The 19,413-nt window shown below is 38.4% G+C and overlaps 1 protein-coding gene across 13 annotated transcripts in view; it reads left to right on the forward strand.

Annotated features, from left to right (window-relative positions):
• Positions 1 to 19,413, forward strand: part of CEP112 (centrosomal protein 112) — a 163,010-nt gene that overhangs the window by 81,965 nt on the left and 61,632 nt on the right. For all 13 annotated transcript variants that reach the window (XR_007163457.2, XM_048064341.2, XM_048064340.2 and 10 more), the window contains one exon: positions 16,998 to 17,228. Coding sequence is in view for 12 of the 13 variants with exons in the window: in XM_048064341.2 (XP_047920298.1) it covers positions 16,998 to 17,228 (231 nt within the window). In the remaining variant the exon portion in view is untranslated. The remainder of the gene's footprint in view (positions 1 to 16,997; positions 17,229 to 19,413) is intronic.

Consider the following 19,413-nt stretch of genomic DNA (forward strand, 5'->3'; position numbering starts at 1 on the left):
CCTATTGCTTTAGTCTGGAAGAACATGGGAGACGTCTCTCTTTCCTCCGGTTCATAGAGAGGAGCTTTGTGGTGGTGCGGGGGGAAAACCGTTGACGGGTCCTCTGTGGGTCTGAAGAGGATGTTACTGGCACAGACACCGGGCTGAGTGCTTCGCTGTTACTCAGCTTCGCAGCTGTTGCAAGCCCTGTGTCTGTAGCAATTTCTGTCTCAATTTCTGCCTCAGATGTTAGGAATTTGCTAACCCGTCTGCTGGAGGGTCAGCCCCTCCGTAACCCACCTCATCCCGGGAGCCAGCTCGGGGACACCGCTGCCTTGCTCTCCTCTTCTGAGCGGGCCCTCTGCTCAGGCCTGCTGTTTGAGCCTAGGGCAGGACCAGCTGTCTCTCGCTCTGCATTTCCCAGCCTGGTTTGTTGTCTGCCATTTGGTGATGCTGTTTTCCCTCACTGCCAGGTAACGGCAGGGATTTTAGCTTCTGCATTTGGGCAAGTTCCAGGTAGAGAAAGCTCCACATCTCCCCAGCTGTTGGCATTGAATGTGTGCTAGGCATGTACGTTTAAGTTTACAGAATCACATATGCTTTTTTGCCCTCTTTTAATAAGAAACAAATTAGAAAGAAACTACGTTATTATAAAATAAAGTGAGTGTTTTCATATGAAGTCGGACAGCAGAGCTGTTCTTTGGTCCAGTCACCTTTGAAGACATGATTGTCATCTTACTTTAATAAATGCCGTTCCTTTATTTGGAAAGAGTGACACAGACGCTGACAGTGATTTAAGGTCTTTAGTGTTGATTTCATGAGAAAAAATATTTTTCACAGTATGCCTTTAAAGTAGACTTTTTTCCCCCAATTACTCTACATGTTGGCAGCAAATTAGCTTTGAGGGAATATTGTGCACATCATAGTTCTCTGATGTACCGGGGAGTCATTTTTGGATCTCTTAGCTCAGTCAGACCAGTGACTGACACTGTTCACGTCTTCAGCTTCTGGAGATTTGAAAGACTTTCTTTTGACAGGGAAGGTGATATGGAAGAAAAGAAGCCAAAGTACAAGAAGTGATTGGCAAAGTGATGATATCATCAAATGTTCAAAGACTTTGCAAATTGAAGCTTATTAGACTGACATTTTGTCTTCTATTCAGCACTAATTGGAATCATGCCTGGCTGCATGATGTGGAAGGTGCTTAATACCTTAGTGTTTATCATGACAAAATGACAGAAATCGATGTCAACGATGCCGTAGATTTCTGTTTAATGGAGAAAACAATATATTTCAAACTGAAACTACATATCTCATTGTATTCACATATATGAAAGCCCTCCTGAAGTACTGCAAATAAGGGAACTTTTATCTTTGGCCACTAAAATATTGGCTTGATTACAAATATTTCATATTAAGTTTTTAAAGTTGCTCTTCAGAGTTAATAAAAACAACACTGATGTAGGGCGTTTTTTTTAAAAAAAAAAAGGGGGGGAAAAAGAAAAAAAAAAAAAAAAAAACGACACAGTGCTTTTACTTGAAACAGATCTGAAGATTCCAGGAAGAGTGAACTCCAGTCTTTCGTACGAGTGATACAGTTCTTCTAAAGTTGTCTCTGACAGCTTGAATTCTTTTGTAGTCTCTGCTTTCTGGTGTATTGGCATCTGTAAAATGAATTTAGAGAAGAGAAATAGAGTGGAAATTGATTTTTGGAAAAGCAGCCACTGTAAATGCACCGTACGCTGGAATATTTCAAAATAGATGCATTTTTTCCTGCTGTATCGTTTGGGATTTCCAAGTTCTAGGTGCCTGCCTCTTTGAGAGGGGTGCATGCCTACTGTCCAGCATACATGGTCAGCACAGTATTCTACATCTTCATCCTGTTCCATTTGAATTTGGGCCTTCAGTTAAATCTCTAGTATAATATTAAGTTAATATTTATTCAGTAGCTCATAGAAATTACTAGCCTTTAGCTGAAGTCACTACCTGAATGTCCATAATGAAATATGGATTGATCATTGCAAAGTAATATTTAAAGAAATAACAATTTAATCCAGTCTGTATGCTAGTAGGATTTACTGGTCATTATTACTGTAAACTCAGCAATCCTGAAACTAGTTTGGTGTTGACAAGGAGTAGTTTAGGGGCTGGTGGTAATTATTTGCATTGCAGGAGTCCTCTCAGGGATCTGAGTGTATGTTGGGTTAGTGAAAATACATAACAGCATCTCCTGAACCAGTGAGCTTGCAACATAAATGTGCTTGTAGGATATTAGAGGTGGGTGCAGCAAGCAGATGGTTGAGGATGCATGAGAAACAATGAAGTTTCGGTTGTTTGACGTGTTTTGAACAAGAAAGCAGATGACGTAGCACATGAACTGCTTTCCTCAAGTGTCTCTACCAATGACAGAATAAAAATGCCTTTCCGTGATTTGTTTGTAGCATTAAAAGGCATCTAAAACCTACTGGGTATTTGCCACATCTGCAGTTGCTGCTGTTATCACAGGTTTCTTATGGGACTGAATAGAAAAGTGTCTGACTTCAGGTGGAATGCATACACATGGAGAACGTTTTTCCTGTGAAAAGTTTGGGAACCGTTATAATAAGTTAAATGTTTATATAAATGCTGGATGTTCAGTCTATACAAGCTACGTTTATTAAGTCAACTGTAATCCTTCTAAACCTAAATATTATTATTGAATTCCTTGTAGGAAAAGCAAACAATAATTTGTTATTGCAACTCTTGATCTGTTGGATACCAATGTTGGGGATGGAGAGGTGAGAATGGAATAGGCCAAACTGTCAATGTGCTGTTGGTAATCTTAGTGGAAAAAATGCTAGTTTTCCTGCTAAAGCCAGTCAGGTAGGTGGGAGTGTGTCTTTGTGTGTACGTATGTGTGTATATGTATTATTGCCCTCTAATGGATAGAATCTGAATCTCTTGGCTGTGCTTGCTTATGTGGGTTTCTGTAGCAAAACATTATTTTCAGTTCGATATTTCCCATTATAGAAGAATCTTGTAATGTTTATTCATAAGAGATTCTGGTACATCGTCTGTAGGTAACATTCCTTTAGTTTGTGAAATTAATTTGAAATTCATCAGGAAGTCTCACAGCTTAGAGAAGTGCCTTTGTTCAGCCAAAAATTACAACTGCTTTAAATTTGCCACCTTCTTTTCCTTTTTTTTTTTTTTTTGCCACAGTGCTAAAGTAATAACTAAATAGGAAAAGAAAGTACAAGGTCTTTGTTTAACTTCTGCATTAACAGCCACAGGAGTGGAGTAGACGGACAGGGCACGCTCCCCCTCTGTTGTTACCTCCAGAGCATGCCCGTCTCACACCTTTTGCTCCCGAGGTGTGGGTGGAAGAGGCTGAGCACTGGGTGTCACCTCGGGTGACGCCCTGCCCGTGGTGGGTGTTCCCTGTGGCCATTTCCACCTGATCATGCTGGTTGCTTGCTCATTACTTTGTTTTCCAGGAAAAGTGGCAGAAGGGCATAACATAACCTCGCAGATTGAGGGTTCAAATCTTGATGAGATTCATGATAAAGACAAGTATCATACTGATGCACAGCAGATTGGGGTTTGTGTCCTTTTGTAAGGTAAAACTACCTTTGAAGTTATCTGAAAAGGAAGGCTGCAGGATAGATGGAAACTGGGTTTCCAGTTGTTTGTACTGAAACTTTTCTGCTTCTCCATGTTCTTCGTAATAGGGTCTTAACATAGTTGTATTTGTTCCTAGCAGGACTCTGTTTTCATTCATTGAATATCTTTGGGAGAATTAAATTTCAGAGTAGCAGCAAGGATCCAACAGTTCCCTTCCTCCCCTCTGGGAGGTTCGTGGCGGTAGTGGTAGGCAGCACGGTGATAGCAAGGAGGTTCCTGATGGGTATGGATTGTAACAAGCAGAGCAGTTGGACTTACAAAATGCTTTAACTGTTCTGGTGCAACCAGCAACTGACTTCACAAAGCTCTAAGGTTCCTCCCATTTCTCTGTACGTTAGGTTTTAGTTGAGTCCATCATACTTCTATTACTTTATGATCTAATTAATAAACTGAATCTAGGTTGGAACAACAGAAAGAATAGTACATTAATCAAATTCCTTTGTAATGACTCTTTTCGTGTGACTTCTGCAAGGAGTGATCCAACACAAGGCATGCTGTACTGGCTTTTCCTGTACTTCCCGAGGGCCTGGGTGCTTCCCTGTGCTTGTACCTGCTCAGCTTCACACCCTGCTGTAAAAGATTGTAGTAGTGATCTGAGACCCTGCTTCTGGGAGCAAAATAAATTATTCCTGGGGTTTGGGCTACTACAGTTTGCATTCGTAGTGAAAATAAGGAGAGGGGGAAAAAACGCACATGTTAACAGAGAGACGAAGGAGCATCTTCTCAGCCCAAGATGGGGACTTTATCTGCATTTATAAATATTGGTGTTTTTCTTCTGAACGTGATGTTTCCTAGCAATATGTGCTGTTTTTTCTCAGAAAAGTTATTTTCCGCTTACAATACATTGGCAGCCATTGTTTGTATTGTTTAGGATCAATGGAGAAATTTTTCTAAATGTTATTTTGATTTGATTTGATGACATTGTTCGCTGGTGAATTATGAAAGCTCTGATTGTTTGGTGCACAAGGAGGGTATAATACATTGCTTGGTCACATGCTCGCTTAATGCATGCACATTGTGATGGCAGTAGTAATAGCACCATTAAAGAACAAAAGGTAGCAACACATAGTAGCTCTGTATCTGGTCAATCCCCTCAAATTACCATAAATATTTGAGCAATCTGAATAGTTTTAGACTCTGTAGTAAAGCTTTCCTGTTCTTATCTGGCACCGAAGGAATGTGGAATAAAGTATTCATTTAACCAAGTATAAAAATATGTATGCTATGCAGTTATAATCATGTGTCATTAATCAGAAAATACTGCAGTAACTCTGACAAATTAAAAACACAAGGATGTGTCTGCAAGGGCTTTTTCAGTCATTAAAAAGCTGCTTCACCTCTCAGGCAAACTATTTAATGGCAACTTCTTGCTCAGTGTACTGACATCTTCAAAGGCTCTGACATCTGTCGGCCTTTGAACTACCATTAAAAAATATTATCCCATTTCCATTCTTTTATGCCCATTTTTTTAATTATAGCCCTTCTTTCAAGTTAGGAACATGGTTGGTTTAAATGATGCTGTCCTTTCGTTTTCAGCCACCCAGCTGCGGTTTGAATAAATTGATGTAGAATCAAAGGCGGGACTTTAAAGGGAAAAGGTTTGATGGACTTGGACTCCGAACCAGATGAGGTTTTATGATGAAAAGGGTTTAATCCCAGCACAGGCATCGCTTCTATCAGTTGAGCAGTACAAAGCGATTCATATATATAGGTTCACGAGAAATGATCTATTTTTTTTTTAAACAGCACAGATCTCTTCAGGACTTGCAAATGTGGCATTAGCTAATATTCAGAGAGCTGATTTCCTTTCATCCACCAGAAGCTTATGATTATAGTACAGTTCTCGAATTGGAAATGAGAGCTGCAACACAGATTTAAAGCTATGCTGTCTGATTTGTATTCAATATACATGTCACTGCGGGACAAGCCGGTCTAGGCCGAGCTGGTTCAATAAAGGGAAAAACAGTTTCAGCATCTGAAATTCTCGGGGGGGGGTGGGGGGGGAATGTACCAATTAATTCTTACCTGCCCTACCTGAGTATTGTGTCGGGTACTTAGATTACTACTGTTTCTAAAACCGTGCAAACATACCCTTGTGATAAAATGTCTTTGGCATCTTTTGCATCAGAGGTTGAGAGAAAAGATGCAGCATTAATCAGTAATGGCTTCTAATGCAGCCATTTATGTGGAAGGCAATGTTTGTTTTTCTGTACACGAGTTTCAAGGAGGCTTAACAGCGACAGCTTTGCTATTGCTTTATAGCAGTAGCCTTCATTAGTGCAATAATTGGGCTTGCATATGGAGAAATATAAAATCTCTCAAAAATTCATCAGATGCTATTTGTCAAAAACATCATCTCCTGGTACCCAAGAAATAATCTCTTTAATAGTTCCCTGCTCTTTGTGCTTCATGTTAGTTGAAATGTGGTACATAGACATATTTTCTTACTTTTCAACAATCGGATTGTGTCCTTCAAAACAGTGATGCTTTCCAGAAAAGTAAAAGCAGTAGATTTCAAAAGTCTGCAAATGACGTCCTCTTAAGGGACTGTGCTTCATTGTTGTACAGGAGGAGGACTGCTGCTTTTGGTCAACTGTCAGCAGCTCCCCACAGCCATTGTTCCCTGCCAGAATATTCAGTTCAGGAGTAATACATTGTTCTTTATCTCTTAATGCAATTTGGAGCTTTTTTTTTTTTATTATTATTTCGAGGGAAGGCAGAGGGATGGTGGAGGGAAGGGGAGTGTACTGAATATAAACATGGTCCTGTATAAATGGCCTCATTTAATGGGTTATTTTACTGGTATTTCACAGAATTTACTTTAGTATGTATTTATATTTAAACTATATGGTGACATTTAGTAAAATACAGTAGACTCAAAAGGTCTGGAGAAACTCCTGCCCCAGGATGCGATGGCCTATTTGTCATTCCGAAATGACAGTGGCATCAACTGAATTCAAGGACAAGCGGAGAAGGATGAAAAGAATAGACATCAATGTAAAGGTGCCAAAGGAAGATACTCAGCCAAAAGTATTCTTGATTTCAAGAAAAAAATGTTATGCACCCAGTCCTTATTTATTTTGCACAGATCATCCTGGGATTGATCTTGTCTTTCAGAACTGGTAGCGGTAGCATGATGCTTCCAAAAGGTCTCCGAACACAGAGGAGCCACTGCAGAGATGACGGGAATAGTGCAGGCAGCTCTTGAGGATGAAGGTGCAGAAAGGGAGGCTAGAAATAGTGCGGGCTTGTATGTGTGTGCATAAAGTACACCAAAGGTGCCATCAGCTGATGCCTTTGACTCCAACCCGACAGCTAGGCTGGAGTGCACACTTCCTTCCCTAGGACTTTCATCCTCACTTGGATGTGACAAAATTTAGCTGTTAGATATAAGGATTGACACTAAAGATAGTCAGCTAGCTTATGCTTCTTCCAATGTGGAGTTCACTTCAAAAAGGAGAAAGTAAAAATCTGCACTTGATTGTTTAATTTTGCATCTGATTAGTGTAAGCAGCTAAGATACAGATAAGAATTTACCTCAACTAGTTGATTAGAAGAAAAACTCTATTACTGCCTTGCAGAAATATTTTTTGAAAGTTAGAAGGTGACTATTTCTTTGAAGTCTAAACCAGTAAATTACACCTTTTTTTTAAATTTCTGAAGCTCCTGGTCTTCAGGATTTCTGCCCACACATATTGCCATTCGTGAGACTCAAAATGAGGACTTCATGCCTGGTTAAAGACTGTCACCTTCAATATAGCAGCATGGCATCAGCGATGAGAGTTTCCTTGTGTGTTAGGTTCTTTAGCAGAGCAGAATAGTAAGTACACAACAGGCTAGTGCATTTACCTCATCTTTAGTCATCAGGCCAGAGAATAGCACTGTTAGGTTCCTTAGCTGACTTTGTGCAATTACATTGGAGTTTAGAAGAATTTCTTTCACCTTGATTAACAGTCAGGCCAGGGCTTGGATGGCATCATCCACTTAGAGCCTTCCTCAAGTGCTTCAGCTGCCTGTTGAGGAGATCCTGGCAGGTGAGTTGAGCAGGACCTCGTGCCCAGAGTTTGCCCTTCTACAAGTACTCAGAAGTTGAAAATGGGAGATATGATTGTTTACTTTTTTTTTAATCTGTATCTTGTCTCATGTGTGTTTTGTCAAGTTTTCAAACCAATTCCATTTCCATTACAGTCACCATAAAACCTTCATGGGGGATGTATAGGGTAACGTTTCTGGAGTACTCTAAAGATGCATTTGCTTTGAGCAATAGTTTAAACAAAGACATGCAAAAGAGAAATGAGTTAATGATGTTTTTCTGTTGTTTTTCTACTTTCAGTGAAGTTTTCTCATTAGTTGACAGGGCAAAGCCATTTCTCATAGACAATATTTCCTGTACCTACTCTGGGGACAAATTAGAAAAGATATGTTTAATTTTGCTGCTTCACAGAGATGAATGTCTGTAGAAATCCTTAAATCTGTAATACATCACGTCTGCATTTAAATCAGGATTGCAAGTTGTTCAGGAAATGCTAATGATTTTAAATTTAATACATGGAAATTTAAATGGAAAGGTTTGTTTACAAACTTATCCTTAGAGTATTTCTGTGTCCGGCTTCTCTGATCCAAGTGATGGGTAGCTCTTCCCAGTCTGCTGCAGAGATCTTTAGCCTCCATTGATGTATTCCTTTGCAGGAAAGTCCTATCCTTCCTTAAATATCAATAGCTTTTCACATTCAACACAAGCTTTGATCCAGTGTTTTTTCTGAACTGTATACATCTGTAGCATTCTTCTGAGAGGAATAATTTCCTTTCACATCCTGAAATACAGAAAATCTTTTTTTTCCTCAGAAGAAAACAGGGAAGAATGCACTCGTGTTTGGTGTAATGTTCATCAATCTTTTGGGGGGGATAGGTTGGTTGTATGAGGCAGCAAAACTGATACAAGGTATAGGTTTTTATTTTTCAGCCACTGTATACTTTGTCTATATTCTGCCCTCAAAAATATTTTTAGAGGATCACAACATTAAGCATATCTTTATGGATGCATGTTTTGCGTCTTCATTATACTTCGGTGGCATTAATGCAGTTATGCAGATTGTTTGGTGCCTAGCTGAGTGTCTCTGTTAAATTTCGTAGTAGAACGACGCAAGGAAATGAGTCCTCCACTAGTCCTTTCCAGGTAGGTCTGTTAGTAGTCTTACTCATTTTATTTGTAGATAGAAAAATACAAATGTAAATGTCTTATACACAAAGAAGAGAGAGAAAAGAAAGCTGTATGACTTTATTTTTTGACTTGGTAATCTATTTCAAAGCAAATGTAGTAAACCAGGTTATAAGAAAGTCATCTGGAAGCTGTCTTCCAGGCAAGATGGCCAAGTCTTTTCTAGATATTGAACTGTTAAATGGAAAAATTATTTGCATTTTTCTCAATTTCAACTTGGTGACTAATCCTTTCCCTCACCATTGTCCTGTATTGTTCACTTCCATTCTCATCTCTCCCCCATGTAGGCTTGAGGTTCTTCCATTTGTCTAAAAATCATCTTATTAGGCAGGCAGTGGCAATAACCAACCTATATGAAGTTCTACTTTCTAGATGCTGTTAACTAAATTAGAATCAAATATACTTATGTAAATTAAGAAATCAAAATAAGCTCCGTTAATTTTAAGCTCTTTGTGGAGCTGTGAAATGGATGTCTGATTTTCTTTCTTTCTCCCTCTCTCCCTCCCCCCCTTTTTTTAAAGCCCAATAGTTTGTAGCTTAAATCCCATTGACGTTTACTAGCACTTAGGCAGCTAACTGCCTTCTTTAAAAGTCCAGATCTATTTCAGTGCACTTCCTTTGGAAATAAAGATACAAATTTGTATTTTTGATTCTTTTTCATGAATTTTTATTGAAAGTGGAGCTAAGCAGAAGGTAACTTCTCTTTACTGTTCTTCACGAATCAACACATTGTGTTTCAGTAAAATGCTTAAGCTGTACTTGCTCTATCTTGTCTAATCTTATTCTACGTTACTAAGAACTAAAATCTAGTCTGGAATGGTGCTGGACTTTTCTTGGGACTGTGACAAGTGCAGGAGTTGGGGAAAGACAAAATGAAGTTGCCCGTAGTTTGGAAGTGGAGCGATGTTTAGCCTCCAGCAGCACTGTACAGGTATGGTGGTGTTAATCTGCCCCTGCCCCTAGCAGAGTACAAAACAGCAAGGTTGATCAGAGTTTACTTTTAGCAGATGCACAAATGTTGGGCATTTTTCAGAGCATACACAACGTTAAAGCAGTCCGAGTAAAGAACCTTACAAAGGACTCTTGATGTTTAAAAGCACCTTAATGCTGTTAAAATTAATAGAATAAATATGTAAGTTAGCAGCTCAACACCTCACTTGGCAAGTCCTGGTGGATGTTTTCAAAAACAATGTCAGAGGTACATTTGTGGAGGTGGGAAAATCTGGGATTGTGTTGAGATGGAGTTGATATACCTTTGTATAAGCCCTGTAATAGGGGGACTCAGATTTTACACAGCTGAACAGCAAACATTTTACTGTTAGTATTATGGTTGCCATCTGCACTGCTTCTACATAAGGTTTTTTTGGACACTGAACGTGCATCTGTTTTATTCTAGAGAGCTGCTACTCTTTGTATGCTGGGCAGCGTAGTGACTACACCTTTCGTTTATGTAACAATTTTCCTACAGAATACCTAAAATTGCTATTATACAGTCTGATTTAAAAACTGTGAACGCTTGATTTGTGAACATATGAATATATTTCAGTTATGGGATGAAATTATTAATATTTAAAGTAAAGATGTCTTCTATTTAACAAGTTGTGCAATAGCACCAACTTCATGGACAGAATCTTCTTCCCTCAGGAATAAGAAAACTTATGTATGCATTTTCATGAATGTTTACATAGTGTTTCATGCATCTTTTGTATTGAAGTTTTAGTTTTGCTGATTTAGTATTTCCAGCAAGCACTAGATTAGCGATCAGGACTATGTTTAATTGTGGTAGATTGTGGTTTAATTGTGCTTCAGTGCTAGAATCACTGTGCTTCAGTGATTCCCTCCAGAATAATTTGCTTTTTTGAAAATCTTATCAGTGCTCTTAGGAGGTGAAACCTACCTGTTGGTCATTGAACTGTTGTTCATTCTCACTTCATTTCACACTATTTTATTTATCTGCTCCCTTAATTACCATTTTTATGGGTCTGTGTTCTTACCCAAAGGCATTTAAACTTGACAGTGTAATAGATTGTGCTGTGAAAGCTAAATAGCTGTTTATTACTTATCCCTGTTAATTTGGGCTCTGCCACATCATTACGCATGTGATAATGTCCGTGACATTTGCGGAAGTAGTTTTCTTTACAAATCAGTGCAGTACTCGCATTGCTTCCAACGTTACTTCCTGACCAAAAATCCAGGAAGAATTCTTTCAATCATTCTCCAACAGTAAAATAACAACTGCAGAAATCTGACCACCATTAGCCAAGCGTTGTTATGCTCATGTTAATATCTTCTGTGTATGACCTTGAAACTTCCATCTTGGTTCTATTTCCTTGTGTCTTTCCCAACCCTCCCTTCCTCCTTCATCAGTTACTACCCTAATTTAGATTTGTTCATTTAGATTTGTTTTCCCCTTGTGATTAGGATGGTTGGCTGATGTTCCTTAAAAGATGTTCCTTAAAAATTCAGCTCTTTATATGTTGCAATTTGTCTTGTAGAGATCCTGTTACTTGTTACTGCTTTGATAGGATGTTTTGAACAGTGTCTCATACACTTCCATGTTCCCAACCTTATTTTCTACCTATACATTTAAGGTTTCCTATTATTTACAAATTACTGGTTTTATCAATCACAAGAAAAAAAAAGATAATATTCTCAATATTTTATTTTAAATTGTCATTGTATAGAAAATCTTTTTAATATACTTGATTAAAATGGAGATATATGACATTAAAATCTTGAGTTACTACATTTTAATGACTTGCTAATTCAAAGCTGTTTTTAAAGTATTGGTTTGGACTTGAGCTTTTTAGATTTAGATTGTAGCTTAAACCAACAGATTCCTGGTTTTGGCATTGCTGTGTACCTTTTGTGTCATTGTCCTGTTACAAGGGAACCACACATTTATCTGCCAGCTGGCTGAACTGGCCAGATGAAACTCGTCTGGCTGGGAGAAAAGCAGGCGTACTGGGCCCAGTGAGTCTGGCTCAGTGGGATGTTTTGTGGACGAAAAGAACAGAGAGCCACAGGGATCGTGCTTGGCCCTTAGAAGCTGCACTTTGTTGCCTCTTTTATCTCGTAATGGTAAAAATCATAGGGATGGTTCCCAAAAGCCAGTGAGATCAAGTGTAAGACTGATTGTTGTGACTCGCTGGAACTGCAGTAGCAAGACTCGTTAATGTAAACCAATTTTGGTTTAAACACAAACCAACATCAGGCATCTTTGAAGTTCTTACAGCTGTACTTTTTTCTTAGCTTAGAGCTGCAAACAAATACCATTTGTTTACTTTTTTAGTAGTCTTTTATGTTAGGTGCACTGCTTTTGTGTGTGTGATGGTAGAGAAACTTGTCCCGTTTCTCAACCCTTTACAAAGCTTTTTTTGTTAATAAGAAAGTTAAAGTGGTTCAGATTCCCCATTTCCAACAGATAATCTGTCTAAGTTGTTTTACCCTAAATATGTCACCAGTTGCTGTGCTGACTCGGATGGGATGCTCTCCCACCTCTTCTGGAACATTGCACTAATCTAGGGTAAAAGGGAGTCATTGTCACCACTGAATCACTGGTTTCTACTTTGTTCCTTATTTTCCTTTTAATTCTTCTTCATCATCAAAGTGAGGTTTGTTTTTACTGCAGACTTCCTTTCCCTTGGCTGGACTGATCTCCTTTCAAAAATAATCCACTATCCAATAACAAATGTTATGTATACCTCATCCATCTCTGTCACATCCAGCCAGCCTAACAAGACACAAAGAAACAAGTCTCCCTTTCAGAAGGGTGCAGCTGATGGTTTCACATAGCGCACTGTTCAAACGAGTGCACTAATTTTAATGTTCTTCCAGGTGAGAAAACGTTGAGCAAGTACCAGCGCACAGAGGCAGAAACTGCATAGCAGTGATTCCAGTAGGGCTGTTGCTTATGGGCTAATATTTTAGGTTATAATCCTAGGATGAATAATTGTCAGCATCTAACCTAACACTTCATGTTTGAACTAAGTCTATGGAACTGCTCAGAGGTGTTTGGGGGTTTGTTACATGCAAGCAAAATTAAGCACTGCAAATGGAAACCTGTGCAGTTGTCTCCAGCTGAAGCCAAGTTAGCCCACCACAGGAAGCTTCTGAAACTCATTTGGAAGAGGTATCACAATCCACTTGAGAAATGCAGTAGGTTCTAAAAGTGCAATTCTCTTTCAGCTGCCTGAGTACCCTCAGCAATGAAAGGTTTCTGCAACTTCATCTGCGGGGAGCTTAGTCACTTGTTGAAGCTGCTGAAGCAACACCTAAATCATTCTAGATCTGAGCCACAGGGAATAAGATTGGATTTTATCTCAACTCTGCATTTCCTTGGTTTTGTGAGTTCAAACGGCGTTGAGGGCATTTCAAAGTTATGTGTGGTGATGGGGTGGATGTGGTTTGCTGTGTAATACGTTGAGAGGGAGCCCGTGTATTCCATCACCAAGTAGAAAAGACTCAGTCATGCTCCGGCCTCTTCCTTAGAAACTGATCCAAGTAAATGCTTCAAGAGGTTGAAGCAGAAGCTCCTGAAAAACAAAAGGAATTGGACTGTAGTCATTCGGTCCATTTCTCATCTCTGTTGCATGTAACTGTAGCAGAGTTTCAGACTTCAGCAACAGATTTTAATTTGAACTTTTTGCCAGCTTTATATTTTCTTATGCAATTTACTTTTTAAAATTAAGAGCACATGTTTTCCTTCCAAATAACATGAAGTACATTTATTGGCATTTTAAATAGGCCAGAGTGAGTGAGCAACCTTCTTTTTTTTCTTTCAAGTCTATTTTTTCCCTACAGGCAAATTGCTGTGGGCTTTTGACCCACCCTTTTTATGACACTATTTCAGCACAAATATTCTTAGTTAGAATTCTAAGTTATTCCTTTGAAACAGAAATAGAAATCACCATCTCAGCTAGCAGTTTCTTCATCTATAGGACTGTCATACGTGCCACATAGCGTACATACAAGTATGCCATATACATTCGTATGAACTCTCTACCTCTCACACAGCTGACTTTACATGCTTGTGTTTTTGTTCCATTTGGGATATTCTGTAAGCTAGCGTTTTCTTTCTCTGTTTTCCTTTAAATCACTTTACAGAATGCTTTCTTGTTTGAGATGTGCTGCAATGGCATGCCATCCTTCAGCGTTCTTTGTAAAAGAGATATGGATCTCTCATTTCATTTACTCAAGCCCATACCACTGAAAAAAAAGGCTTTAACCCTGATTCCTAAATCCGGCAAGTAGCAATAACATTTTGAACCTACTATATACTGTGAAATCTTTATTTCTTATGTTTAAGCCTTCCATTTAGCACAATAGTTATTTGCTCTGGTGGAGTATTGAAGTTGTGTACGTCTCACAGTAGGTCTTGCACCCAAGTTATTGTTTGGAGCATGCAATTTGGTCAGCATGGTTCACAAACATAGATATAACCAGCTATAAAATTGCTCTGAAGTTTTATATTTCATGGATTTTCCACAACAGAAAATTGTCATTTTTTAAATTTTTCCTGCCAATACTAATTTGCCCACATCTAAGCCTAATAATACTTTATGAGACCTGGCATGTGGAATAGCAGAGTCTTAGTGATGGAAAGTTTGGGCTTCATTTCTTTTAGTAGTTTTAAGATGCCCATGCCACAGAAAGTTGTCTTATGCAGCAAGTTGGTCATTTGTAAGCTGCTTCTGCCAGTGACTTTGTTTATGGAGAAAAAAATCTAGCTGTGAAAACTAGCCTTATTTTAAGGTTACAGACAAGAACTGTGCCTGTGATCCCCAGCGTAAGCTTTTCCCAGTCACTTTGGAGAGATTAGATGTCTCTTAACATCATCTTACTAGCAGTGAAGTTGCTCCAAAAGGACTCCCTTAATCACATTAGTTTCGCTGCCATCACCCTGTCTTCAGATTCTTTCTTCTTTCCTAATAGAACCAAATCTGCTTTTGCCATCTATTAGGCCCAACATTAATGCTCTTTTACATATTAATTACTATTACTTTACCTATAACATTCAGCCCTCTATCTTTTGGCTCCCCAGTTTTGAATCTGAAAGCTTGGCACTGTCACTGCCATGTGGCAGTAGAAAATGCTGCATTGTGCTATTTGAATTTTCCTGTGTCTTTGTATAAGAGTTATTGAGTATAGAATGAAGTAAAGCAGAAGGAAATAACAGTTGACTCAGGAATTCACCCATTCTCTATCTTGGCTTGTAATATGATGTATGAATGTTTTGTTCTTGTATTCTAAGAAGTGAGTCTTGGCTCCTTATCTGAAACTTTTATCAAACTTTTTAGGAATCTTCTGAGCGATGTAATGTCTTAAAGTTTCACTTATGGAAAAAATCAAGCTTAAGGAAGCTTTTCTTAAAAAAATTTTTTTTTTCAGTTACTGAAACATTTTGTTATGATCTTAAGGTGAAATATTTTTCTGAAAGAATTGTAGAAGTATATTGTAGATTATAATGATATACTGAAATGTGCTTTACATTTTAGTCTGTATAATTGCAAACTAAAGTGTATTTTGCATTTTAGACTGTGCAGATTTAGAAAAAAAAATAAACGCGTGGAGGAAAAGATCGGGAAAGGATCTAGTGTAGATCACAGAATCTGAAGCATATGTTTGAAATAATGCTGATATAGGCTGAAGTATGTGGAATTTTTTATAATTCTGTATACAAATGATGTGCTCATTCTGTGCATGCACAAAACTTTACCTTTGACATGCTAAGGAGTAATGCCAATGAGTAATTAGGAAAGCATGGAAACAAGTCAATCTTGTGATAAGTTTCTGAGATGGTTAATATTTAATACATGTTACAGCTGTGATAGTCTAAAGACACAAGGGAAGGTTTGAAAGGAGACATCATGTCTTTTATTATACCACATAGCTCAAATAGTTTAAAAAAATAGACTTTCAAGCCTCAGTTTTCTCGCAGATCACAGTAATTATCGTAACAATCTCTCCTCGTACATTAATGCGCAAGGCGTTATTTCTGATACAGTCATTAATTTCCCAACTTTGGTCAGAAATGAATCTTTCTTTGTCAAAGATTTGTAGTAACATGGTTCTCAGAGACTGCAAAGAAGTGGTTTAGCTGAATATAGATACTGTAGGAAATGTCTGAAGAACAGTAATAGTTGGAGAGAGCACTTCACAGCTCTAGAAACAGTACCTGGCACTCCAGGGCAATGTTTTTTTTTGATATATGCTAGTTTTAAGCAGATTTTCTTAGGAAACCTTTAATAAGCTTGATCTGAGTCACCTACATCTGTTTGGTAGGATGTCAGTATTTTATCTCATTGTCATCCCGTACATCCCAAGAATTCCAGGGAACTGCAGTGTCGCTTGTGAGGTGGGAACAAAAAGGGAGAACTACTGTGTGAGGTCTTTAGTGAAAAGGCTTGTTTTCAGAACTATGTTTATGAAAGAGAACATGTCTTTTCAACTTCATATGTTACGATTAGCCGGAAAGACAATGGTTTTGTCACAGATGCAATGCACCTATAATTTCTTTTGAGAAGCTACAGACAAAATGCAGTTAGAACAGTAATTAATGAGAGCTATATGCAAGAGTAAATCTGAACTAATGGACTACAGTAAAGTAGCAGTGTATAGTCTGTATACTTCAAGAGTGTGACAGAGTTGTAAGGGTTCTTTGCGTTGGCCAGTGTCATCCTTTCTCGGTGTGTGCTGGTGCCCTCACCTGAAGGAGCGCTTTCTGTGACGTGTTCCTTGTGCACATCAGCACACTGCAGCGAGATGCGGTCTATAATCTGTAGCAGTGGTTGGTAAATGATTGATGATATGCTCATGTCTCATTACAACGTGATAGGTGAATTCTTAAGGGAAAAAAGACATTATATATAGTGACTATAGGCCACAAACTTAAGTTTCTTCACCGATGGGGTCACCCCCTCCAAAAAGGTAAATCTCCTTGCTCTAGCCATGCCTTGGGTAGGAGGGAGCTCTGTCCATCTCTGTGTATGTGGAGAAGGGGAAGAGCAAGAAAAGAAGACAAGGAAAGGGACATAGAATCTGTAGAGTCAGCTTCCTACCACAGGTGAAAGCCTGTCTGAGGGAAGTATTTTGTTGTTTGTTCTTGTTTTGTTACTTTGCCTGTTCTTCATTTCAGGTTATGTGTGAGATGGAGAGCCAAATCCACAAGCTGAGGGAAGAGCTTATTCAGGTAAATGCTCAGCGCAAGCAACAGCTGATGGAGATGAGCCTTCAGAGGGAAGAGGAAAAGCAGAGGGCAGCTCGAGATCACGAGATGGTGGTGAATAAGCTGAAAGTGGATGCAGAAAAAATGTTGCTCGACCTGAAAAAGGTGCATGATGCAGAAACAGAGAAGGCCTTGGACAAGGTAAGAGAATCACACAGGGCTGCTTCTTGTGGCTCAGCAAAAGGGAAGCAATCACCTCAAAAGTCAGATAACCAAAGCTTTACAACGGAAAATGTTTAGGGGGTCACTTGATTTGAAAACAAAAGGTAGTATGTTGTAGATGTGACATAGATGCTGCAATCACTGTATGAGAATGGAAATTCTGTGGCTCTCTAACGAAAGACCTGTCTTTGAAGATGCAATGGCAGCAATCGCTGCTGTAGCTGTCTGCTGTGAGTGCTGCTGGGGCAGCACCTTCCAGCCGTGTTGCGAGTGGGATGGCCGTGACATTTAAAATCCAGATGACTTTAAAGGGAAACCCAGCTAAGGACTAGGCTAGTTGCTTTTCCTTTATTTGACTAGAGAGAGTAGAAAGGGCAGTTCTGTCTAACCACACTTTTTCTCCCTCAAAATGAGGAAAAGTTCTTAAGGAGAAAAAACTCAGGCTAAAACTGCAAGGAAATTGGGTCTAGTGGCTAACAATGGCTGATCTACTTTTGTCTGTGTGCATCAGATGAGCAAGTACTGTGTGAAAGGTTTGAAAATAAAAATTAACGTTTCAACTTCATCAAGGCTTCCCTCCCCATTCTGTTCAGCCGGGTCACCGCGTATCGCTGCTTCAACGCTGCGCTCGCAGCAGCTTCCTGACAAACCCCTTTCACTGGCTCCTTGAATAGAAATGTTTCTCCACATTAGGGATGGTATGAACTAAAACATGTCAGTTTTATTTCAAAGACTTAACTAAAAACGGCTGCTCAATATTGATGGTAGACTAAGGGTGTATACGTGAGCTGATAGTTGTTGAAGTATCTTTCATATGTGTTAATGTAATAAATGATACGTTTTATTGCCCAGTGATGTACAGTGGCATAAATTAACAATCTGCATATACTGTTTGAACAGCCTTTGTGAAAGTGACATTTCATTTACCTGCGTCAGGTTCTTGGTCTGTAATTTTAAACAGCATTTGGAGGATTACGTTGGAAATCAGCCAGCCTGAAGCCATTAAAATGGCTGTGATCAACAATTCAGAATCTTTTCTGAATGTAAGGAAAGCTCTGCTTGGCATAATTATTTAAAGCCAAGGTCACAGAAAGTATTTAAACCTTTGAAATTCATCATTAAAGGATTAATTTTAACTCAGGAAGACATTGTCATTTTTGCTTAAAAATGGAATTTGAATCTCAATTCTTTTCTTTCTTTGATCTTTTTTTACATGTGTAGTATAGCAAAAGAAAAGTTAACTTCTTTACATCCTCAAATTAAAGTTACAAATAATCCTTCATAGGGAAATATCTTTAATAGACTTGAATTGTCATTTCTGTCAGAAATATTTTCTTTTAATTTATTGGATTTTTCTATTTTTTCCAAATAAAATTGCTAATTTTAAGCACTATTAACTGCTATTAAAAATTACGTTTTTTTAACTTAGCATACTTTTTTTTTTTTTTTTTTACTTCTAATCAGAAGAGCACATGTTGAGTAGAGAACAAGGAAAAAAAGTCTTTTGGAAAGTCTGTCGTAAATATGAAAAAATACCTTGCATTTACCATCAAATCTCCCTCTACTGTTCTTCTTCATTTCTGTCTTCCAAATGTAGAGCTGTGGAAATTGGCTACAAAGTCAAAGTAGCTTAAAGGGCAAACTCCATATAAAGGTCAAAAGTAACAGTTTCCACTAACTCAGTTTCAAATCTTGATCCTCTTAAAATCTGCAGAATTTTAATGGAGATTTTATTTGAAGGGGGTTGACTAAAATACCTTAATTGCAGCATGAATCTTAAAACTTGTTTTTAAAACAAGCAAATCTCGTTCCCCTGAAATTTAGGACAATATGGGAGAAAGTTTTGTCCTCCAAACTGAATTCTTTTTGCCAAGTCTTTAAAGATTGTTTAAAAATCCAAGAGGAAGCTGAATTTCACTGTTTAGGCTTGGAAATAGTCGTATGGCTGTCCAGATTTTCTGAAGGTCAGTCCATTCCCACATGAAGGATCTCATTCCTCAGTGGGCTGTTTTGTGAGTAATACTGATTTCTGTGTGTATTCCTTTGTGAAATTGTGGACTGTTGTTTTTTTTAAATAAAAAAAAAAAGGCTAAAATTTGAGTGGAAAAAAAAAAATAAAATAAAGGTGGGTAAAAGAAGACATAGGATTTATGTGGTATTGTCC

Source organism: Anser cygnoides, chromosome 19, assembly GCF_040182565.1.
Source record: "Anser cygnoides isolate HZ-2024a breed goose chromosome 19, Taihu_goose_T2T_genome, whole genome shotgun sequence".
Taxonomy (NCBI): Eukaryota; Metazoa; Chordata; class Aves; order Anseriformes; family Anatidae; genus Anser; species Anser cygnoides.